At 39.3% G+C, this 23,089-nt stretch overlaps 1 protein-coding gene across 10 annotated transcripts in view; it reads right to left on the bottom strand.

The window, feature by feature from the left end:
• TRPM6 (transient receptor potential cation channel subfamily M member 6) overlaps positions 1–23,089 on the bottom strand; it is a 113,758-nt gene that overhangs the window by 43,332 nt on the left and 47,337 nt on the right. For 9 of the 10 annotated variants that reach the window (XR_011736361.1, XM_071801836.1, XM_071801833.1 and 6 more), the window contains 12 exons: positions 18,238–18,421; positions 17,673–17,886; positions 16,705–16,829; positions 15,749–15,920; positions 14,646–14,820; positions 13,173–13,296; positions 10,833–10,905; positions 10,613–10,713; positions 5,071–5,205; positions 4,508–4,561; positions 2,208–2,348; positions 299–433 (listed from right to left, as the gene is read on the bottom strand). Coding sequence is in view for 9 of the 10 variants with exons in the window: in XM_071801836.1 (XP_071657937.1) it covers positions 299–433; positions 2,208–2,348; positions 4,508–4,561; positions 5,071–5,205; positions 10,613–10,713; positions 10,833–10,905; positions 13,173–13,296; positions 14,646–14,820; positions 15,749–15,920; positions 16,705–16,829; positions 17,673–17,886; positions 18,238–18,421 (1,633 nt within the window). In the remaining variant the exon portion in view is untranslated. Of the gene's footprint in view, positions 1–298; positions 434–2,207; positions 2,349–4,507; positions 4,562–5,070; positions 5,206–10,612; positions 10,714–10,832; positions 10,906–13,172; positions 13,297–14,641; positions 14,821–15,748; positions 15,921–16,704; positions 16,830–17,672; positions 17,887–18,237; positions 18,422–23,089 lie in introns of those variants that run through there. The other variant, XM_071801840.1, reaches the window with a different exon arrangement.

The raw sequence follows: 23,089 nt of genomic DNA, 5'->3' as shown, positions 1-23,089 counted from the left end.
AGTTTTCACCCATTCTTGATATTTAGAAATTTCATGATATTACATTTCAGTGAACAAAAGGCCTTAGCGACACATGGATGGAAGTTAAAAAGTATCACAGGAGGAGTCTGAGCTTGATTTCAACATTAAAATTGCAACACCTGTACTGCATGAACAAGAAGCAGTAAAATGTTGCTTCTGCTGGAATTCAAGTAGAATTATGTTAACTAAAGCCTGACCAACATATGTCTAAAATCTCTCAATAAAATTAGCAGCCAAATATGTCCTAAGCAAAGCCTAGAATAAGCAATTATATTACCTTGTATTTGTAAGGCTGTGCTGTTCTGAAGAACTGAGAATGCAAAGTACTTTCAGCAGACCCCATTCTGCTACCTGTCTGATTACTCTGATGAAGGGAGTGAGACAGACTCGGCGAAAATCTGGAGAGCACTCTCTAGATCCAAAGGCATACCATAAAACACAAGGAGAGAAATGCAAATTAGAGATGAAGTTTTCCTATATTTATCTCTGATTGCAATGGTGTGTGTAGAAACTGATGTTACTCAAGACTAGTGCATCAGAAATCACTAGAACTACCCATCAAGGTAAAAATAGCCTCTTTCACATCTAACTTAATATATACATATATGGTTTTGGTTTTGGTTTTGTTTGTTTGTTTGCTTCTTGTTTTGTTTTGTTTTGTTTTTTCCTGAAGCTCTCAATTCAAAATATTGATTTCTCCAATAGCATCCAACAACTACAACAACAGGTCTTGCACCAGATTGGAATCACCCAACCTGGAAGATCTTGCAAGTGCCACCCTTATAAAAAGTGACATAAACCCATTAGAAGAAAGAAGTTCTCCAAACTTTTTTGCTGACCATTTCCTCCAAAGGATGGCACGTCTAGAATCCCTTGGCATTTTGTTCAGTGTTGACTGAGAGGGAAGAATGTTACCAGCTGAATCACTAACTGTCTTCCCTGAAGTTCCTAGTTACATGATTATGTGGTTTCACTCATTTCTGTTAAGGTCATATTTCATAAGGATACAGAGAAAAGTGTTACAACATCTCAAATATCTCTTTTTAAGCAATGTATTAAGCCTGAGACTCCCAGAAAGCTCTGCCTATGTGTTTCTATTCACTCCAAGAAATTATTTCTTCCCATTTTCCCTGATCACTCTGAGGTACTTCTACTAGTCATGAAAGTAGTATGTTGGGATGAGAGGTTTTTGTTGCTTGTTTTTTAACATATGGAAGTAATTTAATCAAAAACTAGTTCTACTCCAAAAACAAGGGAGAATTCTGATGTGGTAAATCTGCTCTTTCTGTGATGCTGAGAATGATATTCAGCTAATTTATTGAGAAGTTTAGGCTGTTTTCAGGCTACTCATTTTGGAAAGTCAATGAGGAAAATCAAAGTGCCAGTATGTTTGCACACTGTTTTTCTGAGGCAGTTTGTTTGCGTGTAGAGGTGATGCTACTGGTATGCAGACATGGCACAATGTTATGCCATACGGTGAAACATCTTGGGCATCTAGATGGTGCAGAATGGCACACATGTCCAAGCACAAACCTCTGCTTGAACAAAACCACTGCACCACGGGTGCAGCCTGGTACATGTAGCATGAGACTTCCCCTGTGATGACCAGTGCATCACGGAAAAAGCTCTGCCAGGCAAACATATCTCACTGGCCTGGGCTGGAGGACACACCACTTGCACTGAGCTGCTTCTAAAAGGTTAAGACATTTGCTCAAAACCTGGGTCGGGGATCTCCATATTGCTCTTCACTATGTCATGCTGACATGCTCTAAGTCTCATTCAATGCCTGTTGAATTCAGTATTTCTGTGAGGCGGTTCAAGTTGCAAGAGTAGAAACATGCAAATGCTTTGCAAAAGGGAAAATGGTGGTTGGTACAGCCTTGTTGGTCTTTATGGATGCATGACAAAGAACACAACACTGCTGCTGAGCACAAAGGTAAATTCACTGAAAGAATAGTTAATTTAACAATCACCAGTGTTCTTGGGGGGCAGGAAGTAGTTTGAGGGGGGATGTCTGTTTTATTTGGAATCTCTCCACAGTTGGCAAAGAGGTTCATAAAGCAGGCCAGCATGGCCTACATTTAAGTGATGCTCTTCAGACAAACCACAATGACAACCTGAGCTACTTTTGGGTGTCATGTTTGGCTTTTCTTGGTGACCTGTGGTAGCCATTTCTCAGAAGTTACCTTGTGTTTTCTGTAGAGATCATTGTAGAGAATTCGGAAATGCTTCCTTGTGTAGCTGCTCCGATAAGCTCCACCAAGGAGGTACTCTATCACCAGCCCAATATCAATCAGTGATATCTTGTAATCCAAGGAAAGGGTATTCTGAAACACCAAATGTCACAAGCATTTCATGATGTTATTATATGCAACATTCAACATGTCACAGCTCTACCACTATGAGGGGAGTCTGGAAGAAGCTGGAGTAGAAGTTTCTGCATCTCTCAGGGAAGTGCACACATTCATTAGGCATATGGAATTCTCCTAGGAGGGAGAACACAGGCACATCCACAGTTTCAGCCTGAAAAGTGTGATGTCTACAGTTCACTGCACCCACAACGCATAGAGACATATATTGCAATGTTCACAAGACCATCTGCACTCAACAGTAATGGTAATGGTTCTTCAGGCCAATCACCAACAGCCAGAGAGACTGATAAAAGTCATCTTCTTCTCATAAGAAGAGAAAACTAGCAGGGTATGATTTGCTCATTAAGCCAATTCATTAATTAAAAATGAAGTGGATGAAGCATGTTGTAGAGTAATGTTGTACTTAATGTTGTAGAGTAATTCCTGGAGACTGGTAATCTCTTGTAGAGGCTCAAGACTCTCAGGACAACTAGGACAGCAGCTGCATGGGCATTAGCTGTAGCTCCGGAGTCTCTCACAACATCTCTTTAAAGGACTGCTGCCTGTTCTGGGGAACAGAAGGCACCAATATGCTGAGCACTCTAGGGCAAAAGTGTATCTCACTGGAAAGAGCTTGCCACCTCTGCCATTGAGAGTTAAGCAAGTATTTCTGACTACCTGTACTTGTAGATAATATTCTACACTAAGAAACACTTTTTATATTACCAGGGAAGACTGCCATGTATCTTCATTCAAATGTAGCACCAGTAAAGCTGGTCACACTAATGGAGAAAATACTGTGAAATCCACGGTCACATCACCCTGGTGGTTGTCCTAGCTAATGCGGTACCATATTCAATAAGAGTGCAACTGCTCAACCCATTCACAGAGCACTTATGCATACTTATAGAAGTCCAGAAGAAAAAGGCTTTTCAGTGTTTAGATCTGTTCGCATGTCTCAAGTGAGTTTAGCCTACCTAACAGTGCAGAAAGTTTTGAGATTGCGCACCCATCTTCTACCCTAATTCCCCTATTCCATTTAAGTGCCAAATACTTCCCTTTAGATCACACCCAGAGTTTTTCCAGAGTGTCCTCAGATGTTATCAGGCCATGAGTTTTAGGAGACAAGTCATATCAAGGAGAAAAATCACTTCAGTATCAGTGAAACAGACAGACTTTTCAGCCTGGAAATGTTCAATGTATTCTCAACACTGAGATTTTCAAGATCTGTCACACAAATTAGATCTCAAATATGTACATCAGCATGGGAAAACACAGAAAGTAGCTTGTTATGGAGATCAGATTACCCTACACCTATCTACAGAACCATAAATGGGACTGATACGAAAGTCACCCACAATAAGAAAATAATACTAGAAATCCCAATACTTGAGACCACGGAACTCTGCAAACAGTCAGACTTACCATTATATTTTACTTTAATATTCATAACCTGGAAAAAATTAGCCAATTGATCTAGTTTTGGATCTAGGCATCTCCTGCAGTGGAGAGTAGCTGCAGAAAGAACAGCTCATCCCTTCCTGGCTAAGCAGTGCTGTGAGGTACAATACATAACAGAAACACAAAATAAATTGACTGTGTAGCTAAGTCACAAAGCTGACAGACTAAACTATTAACAGAGCCAGTGCTCCATGCAGTAGTCATCCACTGCCATCTTCTGTTCTCTCCAGCACATTATAATCATATATCTTGTCACAGCATCTTTTTGTTACTGCTCAACAAAGGGAGACTTTTTCAGTTTTAAGGGAAAAAAAATAAAACCTTAAAGCAACAAGAATAATTATGGCACTAATTTGCTAATTCTTCTTTACCATCATTTCATAATGTCGCTTCAGTAACTTGAGACAGTCTGATCTAGATGAACTCCTTGGCTTTGAAATTAAGGTACAGGACCTTTGGGAGCATTCAGTAGTAGTGTGCTAGTTAATTGCCTAAGGGGATCAGCGGGATGAAGATAAAACCATTTAGTAGATATAGGAGCATAGTAATGAACCTGTCACTTCTATTTGCAAAATTCTTCTCTATTACCTAATAGTAGCATGGCAGTGGACACTGAAGTTGACTGAAGTTGTAAGCTACCATCTTTGCTCTCCAGTATTTCCTGTGTCTATTACCTGTTTCACATCTTGAACTAGGTGATGCAAAAGTAGATTTGATGGTCCTTGCTTCTGTGGTGTGGAAAGAAAAGACAGTAAACAAACACATCACTCTGTATTAGGAAATCAATATAGCAAAAGAAAACAGCTAAAGGATCTTCAGCATAAGCTACACTCAAACTCTTCCCATAAACCTGTTCAAAAACATTTCAACACCAGTCTGCAACACCTCTACTATCTTAAATCTTGACATATTCTAGAAAGAAGTTGGTATCCCTTAGGTTAAACAACGTATCATTTCAGGAAGATAAGCATGTATCACATACCAGATTAAAATCAGAATGTATTTCTCATGAACTTTGGGCAAATACTCAGTCTGAATCATGTCCGTTAATTGAAAAAAAAAAAAAGCTTGGACACTATTCCAAAAATCAAAATTACAATAAAAAGTGATCAAAAGTCATTAATTTTTAATTATTTTTTTCAAAAATCTTTCATAAAAATGTGGCTTAATTAAACAAAACAGTATTCTTTCTTGGCATCCTTATCTAGAGCTGTACACTGAGATTTCAAATACTCACTGTATTGTAGAGTTCTTCCAAACGAGATATGGTAAGAAAACAGTGCATGTTCACTCCATGCTCTATTAACAGCTTCACAAAATCCACACGATCCATCACTAAAGCGTCCAGCATTGCCTGTTCCAAGGCACCAACCTCCACAAGGACAGAGATGAAGGAAAAGCTTAGAAAATCATTATCTGCTTTTGGAAATAAATAAAACATGCCTGAACAGCTAGACATTCCTTTATCGCAATGATTTGTCTTCATGTATATTTAAAGTGCACAGTACAAAACAAAAATATGCTGGAGGAAGCATCTGTGTAAAAACTCCAACCCAGAGGGGAAGTAAAACTGAGTCTCCATAAACCAAATGTCTGTACAGACTTTTACAAGTCTAACCTTACAACCAGACTCTGATAATACATTCCCTACTCTTTAATTCACTTCAGAAGCTAATGTATGATAATGCAGGGGGTGGAGGGAAGCCTTTCTTTTTTGACATATGACAAAAGCCATTTCAAGGTACTGTATTTCAAGATATCTCTAGAGAACTTGAAGTTCTTCAAAGTAGACTTCTTAAAATGAGAGAGAATCTGCATTAGGATAAACTCTCTCAAAGACACCACGAAGCAGAGGTCTACCTACAACAGTGTCTAAATAGTGAAAGCACTCTACTCATGGCACATGCACAGAGCTCAGCAGGATTTCTACATGCAAAACAGCAAAGGAGTTGGATATATGAGGTTCATATAAATCCATATAAAGAATTTTTACAGAACGTGTATGCACAGAAAATGCAGTGGGGTGAGCAGAATGAGAGCTCTGACTCACAAACTGGGCAGGTGCTAGTGCTAACTTGGCATGTGAAGTTAGTCCTTTCCATGTACTTTTTAAAGTATGGCAGAAGCGATATTAGAAGATGAACAATAAATATTACAGAATTGTCACATGTGAAAAGAAAACTTGTGCCCTATTCCTGAATTATTGGTGTTTCTTCCAGAAATACCTCAAAGTGACCATTCTTGCATTACATTTCCTCCAGCAGTCATTCCTTATGCTGGCAGCATGTCTAAAGAGGTTTAGACAGCTGTCCGCTAACTACTGGAATGACATTCTTTGTTCTAAAGTCCATTTGAGACTGAGCTGACATTTAAGCAGAAACATAGTTGCAGCACATACAATCTTTACCTTCTGAATTTTTAGGATCAAAATTCTAAGAAGAAATAGCAAAAAGCTGTGCATAATTGTGCATGTTCTCTTAAAACACTTAAACAGACAGAAAAATACTAAGACTGCATGGAAAATTACTTAAAAATTTCTCCTGAAATATCTAATTCAAAATTTGAATACACAACCACAATAATCTAATACAAATCATAGCTCCTGGAAATTGCAGGTCTGGCAGACCCTAACAGCCAGAGGGGTATTCCTCTTTAATTAACAACTAAGTCAAAAGCAAACTTTAAAACTCTCTTTGCGCGTTTTCTTTTTTCTTCTTTATTTTAAATTCTTTACAATGCATTAAGAAAATATTGTTAACGTTTTTCTCCTCCTTAGTCAGAAGAAAAACTTTCAGGAATTTATGCCATTCTATTTTTCACTTGAAGAAGCAGCAAGAAATATAAAGCTTGTTTTTTACAAGCTCTTTACATCTTACTTGAAGAGGAGAACACACTCATTATTTGACATAGAATTTTCATTCAAAATGGTGCTGAACAATTGCACTGAAATAGGTATGGACAGGCACGTAGATCTTTTTCAAACATATCAGAAGCAGAGGAGCAGGAGTAAGGGAACTGCCAGTGAATCTGTAAGGCCAGGGGATGACCAAGCTATAAAAGAAACATGCAAGGAGATAAGGCTATTGCAGAAATGGCAAATTAATTCATTGCCTCACTGCTCGCTACAGAACATGTGAGAAAATGTCATACATCAAAGCTTTTCTTTATGGCAGACAAATCTGAGGAACTGTGTGAAATTGAAGTGTCAGTAGAAAAGATTACAGAAGTAATCCACAAAGTGGTAGCAAATTATCAGGACCAGGTGGTATTCACTTAAAAGTTACCAGGGAACTGAACTACAGAAAAAATCAGCCTTCCTAACAGCAGAATGGAAGATGATAGAAAATATGCAAATTGTTGAAAAAGTCAAAGGAGTGTACAACTTCTGAAAGTATGGCATATCAATACAGTTAGAACTTCATAAGGACAAATAAAATTAAACTACAATAAGGAATAGCAATAATAGCAACATGGGTAAATCCAGTAGAGTAAGAGGAAGCAAGGAAGTTATTTTGTAAAATAAAATCAGAACTGTACCAGAATTTTGGCAGGGACAACAAGGATAAGGCTGTTTGATCGATACAGGATGTTTGCATCCCCACAAAGGCTTTTGATGACGGCTTTTTTGAAGGAATTCCAAACAAATCAAGCTGTCACAAGGAAAAAGGTCCTCCAATTGTTTAACAATTGAAAAAATTGTATGGAAAATGATTATTAATAGTAGTGGGAGACCAAGAAAATCCCACATATTGATTACCACTTTGTCAGCACTTGCTGATGATAAAAAAATTATCATCATCATAAAATTGACTGGGAAGAGGTACAGAAGAATCTCGTAATATGAACTAACCAACCAAAAAAGCAGGTGAAATTCAATATTGGTAAATGTGAAAAAAATGTGCATCTGGGAAACAACTCTACCTGCACTTCAGTCTTGAAATTAACTCAGAAAAAATGTTAGTGAACTTATCTTCTGAAAGCATTAATGTAAGCTGGATATAAGTTGGAAACAACTGAAAGAGGGATACAGACTATTAGGATGAACACACTTAGATGAACACAGAATGTCTAAATATTAGTATTTCATAAAATATTTCAATGAAGAACACCATATCTTGAATATTTGGTACAGTGTCTGTCTGTACCAAAAGATGACTATATGACCTGAAAAAAGGCACACTGAAGAGTAGAAAATATTGCCAGAAATATGAAAAAAAATGAACAGATAATCACTTTGGGAAAGTCAGGAGTAAAGGGGAAGCCTTCAATAGTTCTCTAAAACATTCTGTGATAAAGCAGTGGTGACTAGGAAAATGTTATTCATCATTTCCCATATACATAGGATCACAGAATCCTCTAGGTTGGAAAAGACCTTCAAGAGTTCAACCGTGAATCTAACACTGCCAAGTCCCACTACACCATGTCCTTAAGCACCACACTTACACTTAAACACCTCCAGAGATGGTGACTCAACCACTTCCCTGGGCAGCCTGTTCAAAAGCTTGATAAACCTTCTGGTGAAGAAAATTCTCCTGATATCCAGTCTAAATCTCCCCTTGTACAACTTGAGGCCACTTCCTCTTGTTCTGTCACTTGTTACTTGGGACAACAGACTGAAGTCCTTCAGGGTATTATGATAAATTTCTTCATGAGAGGAGTTGTCAGGCATTGGAACAGACTGCTCAGTGAAGCGGTAGAGTCACCATCCCTGAAGGTAAGTGAAAAACATGTAGAGTTGGCACTTAGGGACATAGTTCAGTAGTAGACTTGGCAGCACTAGGTTCATGGTTGGACTTGATGATCTTAAAAGTCTTCTCCAACCTAAATGGTTCTATGATTCTATTTTTATACCATTTATACTAATTCACCAGTCAAAGCAAGATTCACCTGCCACACTTCGCATGTAAACACAAAGGAATGATGCAGACCTGCAGGCATTGCCAACATATGTCTTCAACATAAAAAACGGCAAAAGCATAATGCTTCACTCTTACTCCAATAGTATAGAATTTCAAGCAATAAGATAGATGGTGTCCCACTTCCTTGAATATCTCACACAGATGTGCTTTAGTAAAGCTTATCAACAGTTCACAGCAGAGCTGTTGAAGGAAAAAAAACTAAATAAACACAAATAAAAAATGTATCATGCTATAAAACAATGAAAGAAGACGGGGGGGAAAACACGTTTTCTTCATAGAATCAAAACATAACAGTGTATTGTAAAAAAAGAAAAAAAATGATAAAGGTAAAAATATGCACACATCATTGTATATACACAAATCTTTCTCATAATCCATAAAAACAAAAGTCCATTGGACAAAAACACTGTTAATATTATGCACTCAAAACACTCAAAAGTTATCAGATAATTCATCACCATGGTACAATTATTCATTGTTCAATCATATACTATGTTTCACTGGAGGGCTTAGTCTTACTCAGTTTACAGAATGAACAATGAGCTCTCAGCAGGGAGCAATTCAACATGTTCTTCCAATTTCATTGTTCCAGGCTTGGCACATCCCTTATTATTCACACACTATTCAATTCCTGAAAATTAAACCAGCAATTTCCTTCTTTGCCTTTCAGTGGGCATTTATTTTTACTAGGCTTAGTGTAAGAACATGACATGATCGTCTCCACTTCACAGCTAGTGAACTGAGCCCAAAGAGGTAACAATAGCACAGAAAATGCTTTAATTCAGGAGTGGCCAACTGTAAACATCTCAGGCATAGTCCTCCAAGTATTCAGCCTTATACACCACAATAAAATACAGACTGGTGATCGGTAAGTTCAGCTCTTTTGTTCTATCAAACAATCAGCAATGTTTACACAAAACAAAACAAAACAAAAAACAAACAAACAAAGAAACAACCTCACTGACAATTTTCCAAAATTTACATTGTAAAGAGGAAGGGCATTCAGGACTGGAAACATTAACCTTGTAATTCTTGGAAGGCAAAACTTAAAAACTACTTCTGGGATCATCAGATATATTTCCTTGAAGAAAATATTTACTTTCATTACAAATGGGAATAGCATGTGCTAAGGCACATAGAGTTTAATCTATAAAAATCATATTATGTACATAAAAACTTACTCAGGAAGGATTATACTTAAATGCCAGATTACATCTGGAAGTTTGAAAAACACAATTTATAGGACTGATTAAATTGTTACTGGTAAGTTCTTTCACATGCATACAGTTAACGTAGGTCTAAATAGTGGCTTGCCTTGATGGCAGCTATTCCCAAGAAACAATACCTGAAATAATGCCATGGTGCCTTATTACCACAGTTAATTCTACTTTTTTTTTTTTACCTGGTAACACCATAGAGGACCATGATTTCTGTATTTCTGACTAGAGCTAGGAAAACAGAGGCAAGACTCCTTTGGACTTTACTTCTTTGGAGAAAAGCGTGCTCTGATCTACAATGAATATCCTTGACCATCAATGATTGTCAACACAGGCTTGAGGAATGCATGTCCAAGAAGGCCCACTGAAACTATTTGGAAAAGCTAGCAGAAAAAAAAAAAAAACTACAGGAATTTTAGATATCACCTCTTCTCTGGGGAAATAAAATTTATTCAATTTTTCATCTGATGCACTCTGCAGCTGAATACTTCACAATTTTAAGAATAATGCCTCTCCAAAACCAAAGATGATTACTCCAGAGGACTGACTCCAAGCACCAAACTATTCCTCAGTTAAAGCCTAACAAATGCAAATCATCAAAATAAAGTGTAAAGCCACTGCGAAAATTAAAAGATAATAGTACCTTCCAGTGCTGTCCATAAACCAATATGTGTTTCTTGGCAATATCTAGGTGGTTCCAGGCCAACGCCAAATCTAGCTGATCTGCAGCAGACATATTTGTACCTAGGAAACAAGCAAAAGACCCAGTGGTTTTCACACATTGGTGTTACCCTTTGCTTTGAAAAGGTAAGCCAATAGGATTATATGTCAGCTGAAAACAGGTGATAATTTTAGACAGGTACCTTTCAAGAGTGCAGTCAGAATTGCCAAATCAATGTCCTGCTGGTCTTCTGATTCCGCATCAAATATGGTTATCTGTTAGAATTGCAGAAGTATATTATTTGAGGTGAGGCAGAGAAGTCTGTAGTTATTTCTTCTTGGTAAGGGCTGTGGTAGATTAAATCATACGTGTTTTCAACACAAACAATAGCAAAGGCCTAGCCATGATTTTCCTTTGTTTCAGACAGAAAATATACTATTTTGTTTTTTAACACAATGGCATGCCAAGCAAACTGGCATCAACTTACTGCATAAGAACATGAGTCTATTTCCTTTTGAGTGGCCTTTAAAGCTGAGCAACGTAAAAATGCAACATGGTTGACATCTACTCAGTGTTCCACTAGAAAACAGACATTCAAATAAAGTAAAACAAAAGACAATAAAAACACATTTGGTAGTTTCTATTTTAGTGATCGTTGCTACAATTGTCATTTTTCCCATAACAAATTCTTGGTACTCCATCATATTTGAGAAGTTGTGGCAGTCCAGTGAAGATTTCAGTGTCTGCAAAAGGGGAAACAACCCCCATTTTTAAAATGCTGAAAAGGAAGACCTGGGGAACTACAAGCTGGTCAGCCTTATCTCTGTGCCTGCCAAGATCATAGAGCAGATCCTCCTGGAAACTATGCTAAGGCACATGGAAAATAAGGAGGTGACTGGTGACAGCCAGCATGGCTTCACTAAGGACAAATTGTACCTGACAAATCTGGTGGCCTTCTATGATGGGGTTACAGCGTTAGTGGATAAAGGAAGATCAACTGATGTCAGGGACCAGGAGTTGTGCAAAGCATTCAGTGCTGTCCCACACAACATCCTTGTCTCTAAAATGGAGAGACAGTGGATTTGACAGGTGGGCCACTTGGTCACACTCTAAGAGTTAGAGTGGTGGAGACCTTTGATGAGTGGCGTTCCTCAGGGATTGGTATTGGGACTGGTGATGTTTAACATCTTTGTCAGCAATATGGAGTGGGATGGAGTGCACCCTCAGCAAGTTTGCAGGTTATGCCAAGCTGAGTGGTGTGTTTGATACTCTAGAGGGAAGGGGTGCCATCTGGAGGGAGCATGACAGGGTTCAGAGGTGGGCCTGTGTGAATGTCATGAAGTTCAACAAGGCCAAGTGTAAGGCCCTGTACCTGGGCCTAGTCAATACCAAACAGGGATACAGACTGAGTAATGAGTGGATTGAGAGCAGCCCTGAGGAGAAGGACTTGAGGGTACCAGTGAATGGAAAAGCTGGACATAAGCCGGCAACAGGTGCTTGCAGCCCAGAAAGCCAATTTGCATCCTGTGTCTGCATCAACTGTGGCAAGTAGGTCAAAGTAGGTGACTCTAACCCTCTACTCTGCTTCCTTGAGACCCTACCAGGAGTACTGTATTCAGCTCTGGGGCCCGCAGCACAAGAAAGACATGGGCCTGCTTGAGTAGGTCCAGAGAAGGGATACGAAAATTATCAGAGGGCTGGAACATCTCCCATGTGAGGACAGGCTGAGAGAGTTGCCATTGTTCAACCTGAAGAAGAGAAGGCTCCAGGGAGAACTTACAGGAGCCTTCAAGTACTTGAAGGAGGTCTTCAGGAAAGGTGGGGAGGGACTATTTTTCAGGGAGTCCAGTGATAGGACAAGGATTAACAGTTTTAAACTGAAAAGGGGTAGATTTAGATTAGATTGTTAGGAATAAATTCTTTACTGTGAGTGTGGTGAGGCACTGGAACAGGCTTCCCAGAGAAGCTGTGGGTGCCTCAACACTGGAAGTGTTCAAGGCCAGGTTGGATGGCGCTTTGAGCAACCTGGTCTAGTGGAAGGTGTCCCTGCCCGTGGCATGGGGGTTGGAACTACATGATCTTCAAGGTTGCTTCCAATCCAAACCATTCTATGATTCTTCTTGCAAATGAACCACTAAACATGCCAGCACCTTTCTAAAGTACATTTCAATACTCAGAGATAATTTCTAGCGCCTGTTATGAGCAGAAGAATAGATAGAAACATTTCTAAACTACAAAAAAGACACTACTACAGAAGAAAAACAAAAAAAAAAAGTAGAAATTGCTTGATCTTTCCTGCAAAAGCAGATGTCTGGCCTTTTAATAAAAACAGAACTGTCATTTCATAAGTAACCACTGAGACTTTAGAAGTTAACAGGCTCTGTGGAGCTACGCAATATATAAATTAGCACAGACATTTTTCACTAGAGTTAACACCATTACTTCTACAACTGCTGTGCCCACACTGTCCCACCAAAGAAGCAGTAAACAAAGACAACAGCAAACAAAGACACCCTAAACTCAGATCATGAACCCCACTCACAGACTCTCTGCGCTCCATGCATTCCATCAAAATGTGAAATAGATGACTGGACTGTTTCTGTCCCAAGCTAAACGTGTTTTGAATCATCACTAAGACCTCCTCCTTCACCTGAGGGCGCAGCTCCCTGAAAAACAGATATACAAGCAACAATATTTTTAGCTACTTCTTACCAGCCCAAACGACACCTCAGCAAAAGATGAAACTTGTGCAAAGCAGAGACGTATGAGAAATCTCTTCCATTTCTACTTCTCTGTTGACTTATTCCTGTTTTCTTTCAACAAAACAAAGCAAAGGTATCCCACGACATAAATTATTATTCACACAGGCATTAGTTCTGATCATAGATATATACTATTGGAAATAGGACAAAGGAAAAAGTTAACAATTTTCAAAGGATCGCCTGTGAATATACAGCTAAAAACCACTAAAAGTTTAGCAATTTTTTTTCTTTCAATAATCATACAGGGATAAAATTAAATTCCTCATTATCATTTCATTAGGCTTCATACCTCTCCCATTCCTTCCACCTCTTTTATCTTTCTGTTAACCTTTCTGTTCATATTTTCATTTACTTTTGAAATGTTAGGACTTTTTTTCTAAAGATAAAAAAACATGGAAGAAAAGGCAAGTGAAGAAAGAAGTTCTCAGTACAACATACTAGGGAAAAATACCACCCCTCTAAAAGAATACTTGGAAAATATAATAAATAAACCATTAGGATATAAAGTTTATTAAATTGTTCATATTTTATTTTAATCGGAACAAACCTGGGTCACCTTTCTAAAATTGGACTTTTTATTTTAAAAGCCCTTTTGACTTTGAAAAACTTTCACAATATTGTTGTTGTTGTTGTTGTTATTTCTACTAATATATGTATATTTATCTCCAATTTAGACATAAAAATTTCAGCCAGGTAGATTTAATAGAGTCTGCAGCTGAGGCTGCACTGGAGGTGACATTAAGAGTTACAGCTAGACAAGGATGACACATCTGGATTACCACTGGGCAAAACAAAGCCAAAGCATCTTAGTCCTTCTCCTACCATAGGCTGAGGCTCCTACAGCAACTAACCCCAGCCCTACTCTCAACAGCTTTTTGCGACCCAGATGCAAACCCACTTACAGAATACTGATGGCAGGATAAAGGATTGAGTCAAAACCCAAGCAGGCACTCTGGGGTCACCCAACAGTGTCCCTTGCCAAAGGTGCAAAACATTACAGTAATTCAAAACAGCTAGATGCAGTTTCTTTTTTCTCTTCAAAAAAGTCTGAGTAAACTTCACAGAATAATTATTTTCAGCATTAGTTTGAGGCAGAGAAGGAAGAAACTCTGCTCTCACTTCACAGAAGTAAAAGCCAGCAAAAGACAATTATTAGAAGCATTAGAAATTATCTCAGAGGATTTGAGACAGGTGTTTTCAGGTCCCTCCCAATATGACAGACCAAGCAGGAGGAGCATTATGCCACTACTCACCCTGTATCACCCGTGTGTTTGTGGGTAAAAGCCAGGATATCTGCAGCTCTGCCAGTGCCCTCATAGACCACCACAGGGACAGCTGGGCTGGCCCTCACATACTCCCACACCATTAGGATCACATTGGGGCCTCCTTCCACCACCAGCCCAACCACGGGTACACCTTGGCCCATTCCTGTTTCAAAACACACCTCACCAGTTACAAACAGGTCTCAATCGCATTAAAAAAATCAGAACATCTGGTAAATAAATATTCATGAAGGAGTCTCATACATGGTTCGATTGAGACGAAACCGGGCCTTCACCATTTCTAATTTGACTTACACTTTTTAAGACTTTCACAGAACTTCTGCAACCAGATCAAAAAGACCATTAAAACATTCTAATAACATGGTACATGACCCTAGCGTTGGAAAGAAGAAACATCCTTCAGAATACCTCTCTGTCCTTTTCAATAGCTCTAACACAAGAACATCAATGGTGTTTGAAATATTGTCAATATCCATTTATCTACACATATAGAAAAGTAATCAGGCACTTCTTTACAGAGTTTCTCAGGTTTTACAGCAGTTTTTTTCTTTTAGCAATAAGAAATAAATTTCAAATAAGATGCAATAAAATGGAAAAAAACCCTAAAGACAAAACCAACCAACCAAAAAAAACCTCTGATTTGCAAAAACTTATTGTAAGAAAATATATAAGAGCCTAAGTAATAAGTTCTAAGTAGGAACACACTAAAAGTTGGGTAGTTATCTCAGTTTGTAAATACTATAATGTGAGCAGATAAAGGAAACAAGGAGACCACGCAAAACTGCAAAGTAAGCAAATGCTCAGTACCTACTAAATAATTTCGCATTTAGACTAAATTTAGACAACTAAGAAACTAAAATGCAACTTAGCTCGAATGCATAACGCTTTATAAAAATATTGTCCTTTTCATTTTCCTGACACTCAAAGTTCAAGACACGTGCAATTAATAACTTTCAACCTCAGTGAAATCTATGGCAAATGAAGATGTACAACATGTAACAGGAAACATCAAGTACCTACAGAACTTAAAGGACAGGATTTTCTTCCATAAAGCTGACCACAGCAGTACTCACTTGTGTGTATTTTTTGAAGTGATATGTACTTCTCCAAATTCCTTCTGAGCATCATTTCATTCCCATACTTGCCTACTGTCCCATCATCTGCCATTAGAAAATGAGAATGCATGCTGTTGAGGGTACTCAGCTTGCTGAGTGGATTACCAAGAGTCTGATACAGGCAAACTACCTAAGAAAACAAAAATAAAAAGATCTTCAAACAAACCAACGAAATACCATAACTTATGTTGCCTCGCTTGTATGCATTTCTTCATCATATTGTGATCTTCTGAAAGCCCCCATCATGCTTTTTGCTGCTCTATTCAAACACGGGTTTTCATTTTATTCTTAACAGCAACAAAACCTCAGTTAATACCACAGACTGCATTTCTCATTAGGCCTGCAGTTCTTAGTCAGAATCATTGCTTGCCTCTTTTTGCAACAGTTGAGACATAATGGCATATTTTTCCTGGCTGTAGTCCCATTAAAACATGCCAGCATTCACTTATCAGGAATTATTTCACCTTACTAGTCAAGTGTTTTTAGACAGTTATACAGATTGTGCCCTCACACTGGCACTCACATAAAGTTCTGGTTTATGAATAAAAATCATGCATATTAATGGCCTATTTGTGTATACCTTTGAGCTGACTGTTCATCCTGAATCACACAGCCATAGAAACACATCACTAGCAACCACAAGAGAATTGCCTAATTAATTACAACATTTCAAAAAGGAATTGCAATTTCCTGTAAGAAGATAAACATTTTTAAACTATTCATTGACACACAAAAAGCAAAATACAATGCCTCAACATGTCACAGAATTCTAATGCTGAGCAAAACCTAAGCCTCTATTACTGAGAAAAATTATCAAGCCAGTGAAACGAAGGAAGCAGAAAATCAAGTATCCAAGAAAGCTCAAACTTCCCCTGAATGTGTAGGCTTTTATTATGAAAATGTGTCCAACTCACATCTCTCCCAATGAGATCCCTCTGGTTCTCAATGACACCCCATGGAGGAATACCAACAGCACAGATCTTTCTCATGTGTGGTGAGGCACAGCCTTTCAGCGCATCCCCAACATGCCTGGACACTCCTAAACAGACAATTAAATCATCATTTATTTCTACATTTAGAGATCTGATACAGGACACCAGTGAAAGGGTTTCCCATAATTTCATTTATTCTGTGGTCATGTTTTAACCAGAAACAAGCCATCACATCTCACTTGGATATTTGATGTGCACTGTAGGAATTGTAAGGCTCAGATGTAATGCATCAATGCTTAAAACTCAACACATATTCGTAATTAATAACACCCATATATGTTGCTAATGGTGCTTTCTACCTCCATAAAAACTTTATTTTTACACAAATGCAACAGACAGTTCTTCAGTAAGGTCACCAGACTGCATAAAAGCTAAAGAAGTATAACTCTTTCAGTTCTGTGGTCTACTGACCCCCTCAGTTTTTGAGAGTAGTCTACAGAAAGTTTCGGATACTAATAGGCTAATTAATTGATTATGATGATTCAATAATTTTAAATTATAAAATGCAAGTTAAATTTAGATTTGAAAACCATTTCAAAACCACCAATCACAGTCCTCAGAACCTAAGTATCTTAACGAATCAGACAAAATTGACTGCAAATAAGTTCTGGCTATCTACTACCAGTGTTTCTTATTACATGCAGAATACTCTACCCCTTAATTAAAAAAAAAAAAAAATTATATATATATAAAATATTTAGAACACCTGACAACAGCAGAGGAACATGATGTCACTCTTGGAATTATGCATTGTTCCTTAAAAAGAAAAGGCCTTATTTTGTGCTAAAATATCACAAGTTATCAAACAATTTCATTATATATATGTATATGCTTTCATGCAGAGAAAGAACACAGAGGAAGACTGAGACAAACAAAAATAATAATACTACCGCTGTTGATGCCTTCTGTAATTATCCATGCTCCTGTAGTCTCAGCAGCCTTCACCAACCCTTTGCTGAAGACCTGCTTGACCTTTGAGGGAAGCTTGAAATTTTGAATGCCTCCATGAACAGAGATCACTAGCTTTGGCAACTCCATCTGCCATTCCTTAACCATCAAGTGCAACAGCTGATCCAAATTGCTATCATAAGAGAGTCTAATATACTGGAAGAAATAATAATGGGTGAAATAAACATCCTCCAATAGAATTAACTGCAACATCTTACAAAGTTCTCAGCATTCATGTCTGAAAGTTTTTATGCAGAATTAGGACTTTCAAAATACTGCTAATATGATAGCACAAAAATACATCAGTGAGCAATACAATTAACAATTCAGATTATGCTTAATTGTGGTGAAATTCAAAGTAAAAATATCATACATACACTCTAACCTGACTTAAGATTCCACTGCTCTCTTAAGCCAAATAATCTGATATCCACCCCAATCCACTTTTTTTTGTTTTAATGTTGAAATTATAAAGAGAAGTCAGACATGTAAACCAGGATTTATTACCTTGGCATGGTATGTGTGATCTCCATCTTGAAAACTGATTGTACCAAATGCATCTGTTGGACTTGTCTTTGTGTGTTTTTGCACAGACCATTCTTCATCATCATCTCCTTGAGGGGCAGTCTGACAAACAGGCCAGCTACAGTCTACTCCTGGGTGATCTCCAATCAGCCGTCCACAGCAACATCTCATATTAAAAATAAAGAAAATATTTTATAACAAACACACTTGCATGCAACTCTAGGATCTGCATCAGAATAGCCCAAATAGTTTTTCTACAAAGAAGGATATTGTAGCTTGCTGACACAGTATATAATAAAAATTAACCCAGCTCAACATACAAATGACATTGTATTAAATCATAAATATGTTCTGTTGGATACAGATCATGTTCTTTACCTGATGAACGCTAATAACAGCTGGGGAGTTGGACTACGTGATGTTCAAAGGTCCCTTCCAACTCAAACCATGCTGTAATTCTGTATGACTCTGTAACAGCCTGAGTGTCCCATACAGCAATTCTGACCCAAGCAACGCAGCTCAGATTTACTGCTTTCATATGTGAGATTACAGAGGAGCTTCTCAGGACACCAAGGTTTGTTATGGTTATTGCCACAGCTTATTCTAGCTATGAAGAAAGATGTAGGAGTTACCATCATTAATCATCTCCATTAATCATGGAGAGGTGCAAACCTCAGCCTAGAAAGAACTCCAACGTGACCTTTTCAATAACTCTTGGATGCCAGTGAAGTGAATATATTGAAGTGCAATGTTAAGGAAAATTTAGCAGAAGCTCAGTTAGCATTAAAGGTTTGCAACTGGATGAATTACCCAGATTCCAAACTCAATCAGTATTACTGTCATACAGGCTTCAACAGGCTCCAGTCTCTTCTACAGGATTAATTTCAATGTAATTTATAGTGACATCTGACAGTCCAGTTTTCCTTTAGGCATTTCAGAAGTTAATATACCCTGGGAAATAGAGATAAATTCTTCCCTTTTAGTCTTTAAGATACCAAACAGCCTCCAACGACCTGAACTCAATGACTGCCTCAGAACTCAGATGTTCTACTTGTAGATTTAGGGGCAGGTTAAACATACATGACACGTGCAAAACCCTGAAGAGGTACATTCAGAGGGTCTTCTGTGAGGATGAGTGACAAATAACTGGTGAAAGAGAAATAGATTAAAAATAACAAGCAAAACCAAATCTCGAAACAAACCTAAGCAAATTAAGGAAATAAACTGCTTTAGAAAGGCACTTTTGATACCCAGAAACCATGAAATTATGTCTGCACTCCAGTTTTTCAGCACTAGCAAATTCATTCAATTGATTCAATGCTCTGCAAAAGCAGACTGGAGAAGGAAGCCTTACACACTCTTGGGGAAATAATAATTCAATTAAAAAATCTTATTCAGTGAAGAATTAAAGATTTTTCAAAGCCTATCACTGCAGAAATTATTTGAGCTGTATTGTGACACGTACAAGTCAGAAGGCAACAGGGACTACAAAAAATGCACCATTTTTTGTCAACCTAATTCAATGTGGATTAGCTAACCTGGACCACCTACACCTTTTTCCTAGCTGAGACAATCAGTAGGATATCACAGAAATCCAGGGATTTGTAAGAAAGAAGCCAGGTGTGCGCTCACAACTGAATCCAGGAAAAATGAAAAGGAAATGACCTAGCCAGGGGACGGAAAAGTCTCACAGAGGGGATTTTATTGACAAATTACTCTCATCAGAAGTATTGCTCAATCTGGCTGCTCTGCATGACTCCACAACCATTTGTTCTTGTGGTGGTGGCAGAAAAAAAAACCACAGGGATTAGCAGAGGGAGCACAAGAGCTGCTGAAACAAACCACTGATTTGGGGAGCTCATTTTGGTTAACCCAAAAGAAAAATGCATTGTAATTTTGCCTTCTCTTAGGCAAACCAAGACAAGCCCATGAACTAAAGCAAAAAACTTCCAAGCTGGAACTTAGAGAACAAGACAAGTCACACACAGATTGGAGAATAAGCCTTAGTCAAACACACTAAGTCACTTACAGCTATACGATTACATAACTATTTCAGAAGACCGTGAGGGATCAACACAGATGAAGGTCACTGCTGACCTCACCTTGTCAAATAACATGTGGACTCAGAATCCACAGTCAGAGTCGCTATAGAGATAAATCTGAACTACAAGTTTCAGAGCAATGTAGCTGCAAAGCAGGTAGCAGAAGGCAAGCAGATTTGGGTAAAATCGGCCCACAAAGAGCATGAGGCCAATGACTGTACCTGTTTAAGACTCTCCCTGCACACCTCAAAGGAAGAATCAGAAAAAAAGAGATAGTTTTTATTTTATTATTGGTCTTCAGAGGACAAATTTCTCTACAGTTGAGACACTAGACTCCCTCCTTCAGTTTTTTTCTGCTTGCTTCTTGGGGGAACTCCAGGGTAAGACACAGCATATCTCAGGCAAAAATTGATGAAATATGAGAAAAAACATAGATACCGTATTGTTCTTTGGTCCTGAAAATACCTTGTGGTCACTGTACTGCTCCTAGAGTGGTCTCACAATAACAAGACCTTCCAGAAGTCATTCTGACAGACAGAGAACCAGTAGAGTCCCAACTAAATACTACATTAAATTGCATTACTCACTTAAATGCCAGATTACACCTTCTGATTCAGCAAATAGCAGTGCTTGGAAGCACAGCACTGAAAAATAATCAGGCTCATCATCCATAGATTACACTTTCTAAAATCTGAATTAATTTCAGCCCATCATCAAGGTATGAGCACAGAATTACTATCTGTCTCACACATTACAGTTCTGTACACAGAACAGTACAGCAACAGCCCCTCATAGTGCAGCAAGCGCCAGAGCAACCTGTCTTTCCAAAGCTGAGATCCTACAGAAAGGAACTAACCATCTGACAAGACAAATCAGTGCAGTAACCTTGAAACTGAGAGGTCAAATGAACACTGAACTGTTTTAGTAATTAACATCATTTGCATTACACACTTAACATTTACATGTAAATGCACTCAGAGGTAAGCTGCACTCAGAAGAGCTCAGTCATGCTGAGCACGCAGCAGAGGAACTGTATGTAGACCTGACACACAGGTGTGCAGGGTACATGCAGCTGCCTTTACCTCAGAGACTACCATAGCAAGAGGTATCAACTCAAGAGGAATGTTATTTCCCAGATTGTTCAGGCTCTGCTCCAAGCTGGCATGCTTGCTCTCTCTAGCCATCTAGCATGAGGGGACAAGGTGCTAAGGCCTCCTGACTACCTGGGAGGTCAAAAACCAAGACTAAGAGGCTCTCAGGAGGGCTAAGGAAACCAAAGCAGAACATCACATACAACTGTTAGGATTTTTTTCTCTAAAGTTTTGTGCTGTGGCCATAGTGATGGGGCTCAAGGAAGACAGGATGTGCCGAAGGAGGTGGCTCATGTCCTTGTGCAGCTACTCTCCATCAGCTCGCAAAGGTCAAGGAAAGCAGGAAGGTCCCAAACAACTGAAGAAAGGCAAATATCCTGTCAGTCCCAGGTAAAGTCTGGGAGTGAGACCTCCTGGAGCCCATGTCTGGTAACAGCAAGAAGAAGACAGCAATGTGGAGCTTTACCAAGGATAAATCATGTCTGACCTACCTGACTGCCTTCTGTGACAAAATCACGGGGACAAGAGGGAAGCGGTGGATGTGATCTATATTCACTCCAGCCAGTCTTTTGGTATTGCCTCTCCCAAAATTCCTGCACCTGGGATGGGACATTTTGTTTCGGAAGGGAGGATGCTTTGGTGGATGAGGACCTGGATGGGTGATGGGCTCACAGGATGCTGGTTATGGGCTGGATACTGCCTGGACGCTGGTATCAAACTGTTCAGCATCTCCACCAGTGACCCGCAGTAGGGGATGGAAGGCACGTGCAGCCCTGGGGAGGGCAGCTCTGGGGCATGGCCCTGGGCACTGCTGGGCATCAAGGTGAGTTGGGGCCACCTGTGTGCCCAGGCAGCAATGAGGGCGACTGCTGCATGTGATGGTGTGAGCCCAAGAGCCAAAGCAGGGCAGGGACTGTTCCCTCTGCTTGGTGTTTGTTAGATCCTGTCTGGGTTCTGCCTCCAGTTTGGGTCCCCCACAGAGAAGAGAAATCAGCAAACTGGAAGGACTTCAGTGGAGAGTGACCATCCCAGTGATGGACGGTGTGCTGGCGAGAAGAGGCAGTGGGACTGGATATGGTTTCTGGAACTGCGGGAAGGAAGAATGGTTTCAGGAGCATCCAGAAGCACACCCAGCACCAATGGGAGGGGATGGAGGAGGTACAGTCGGGCTCTTCACACGTGCACAGCAGGAGGGTGAACGCCAGCAGCACAGCTGAAACATGGGATGCTCAGGCTGGAGATAAGGAGAAGCCTTTTCCCCAGGAGGACAACCCAGCAGCAGAGCCAGGGCCTGGGAAAGGTGGGCTCTCTCTGACCTCGAGGGTTTTACACCCACCCTGGCCAGCCCGGTCTGACTCCCCAGCTGAGCCTGCTCTGGACTGGGACTGGAGACCTCCCCAGGTCTCTACCAGCCTGAGTTACCCTATGACCCTACGAATATATCATATGCATTGATTCAAAGCATCTTTGCAATTACTTTACCTTCTTTGCCTTAAAGTGAAGGAGGGAGCAACATCAGCAACATGAAAGCAGACTCCTGGAGAAGTCACACTTTCAGCGACAAAGGGAAACCTGGAGGGTTGACGCTGTGGTAAAGATAACTGCAGTAGCCAGATCACAAAATCTGGTGCCCTAGCAGTCAGCACTTCAGAGACCGTGTACAAAATATATTCCTAAAAGGCCACATATAGTGACAACATG

The sequence above is a fragment of the Patagioenas fasciata genome, chromosome Z, assembly GCF_037038585.1.
Source record: "Patagioenas fasciata isolate bPatFas1 chromosome Z, bPatFas1.hap1, whole genome shotgun sequence".
Classification (NCBI taxonomy): Eukaryota; Metazoa; Chordata; class Aves; order Columbiformes; family Columbidae; genus Patagioenas; species Patagioenas fasciata.
The sequence above is the reverse complement of the archived record's forward strand: the minus strand, read 5'-3'. Positions and strand labels throughout refer to the sequence as shown.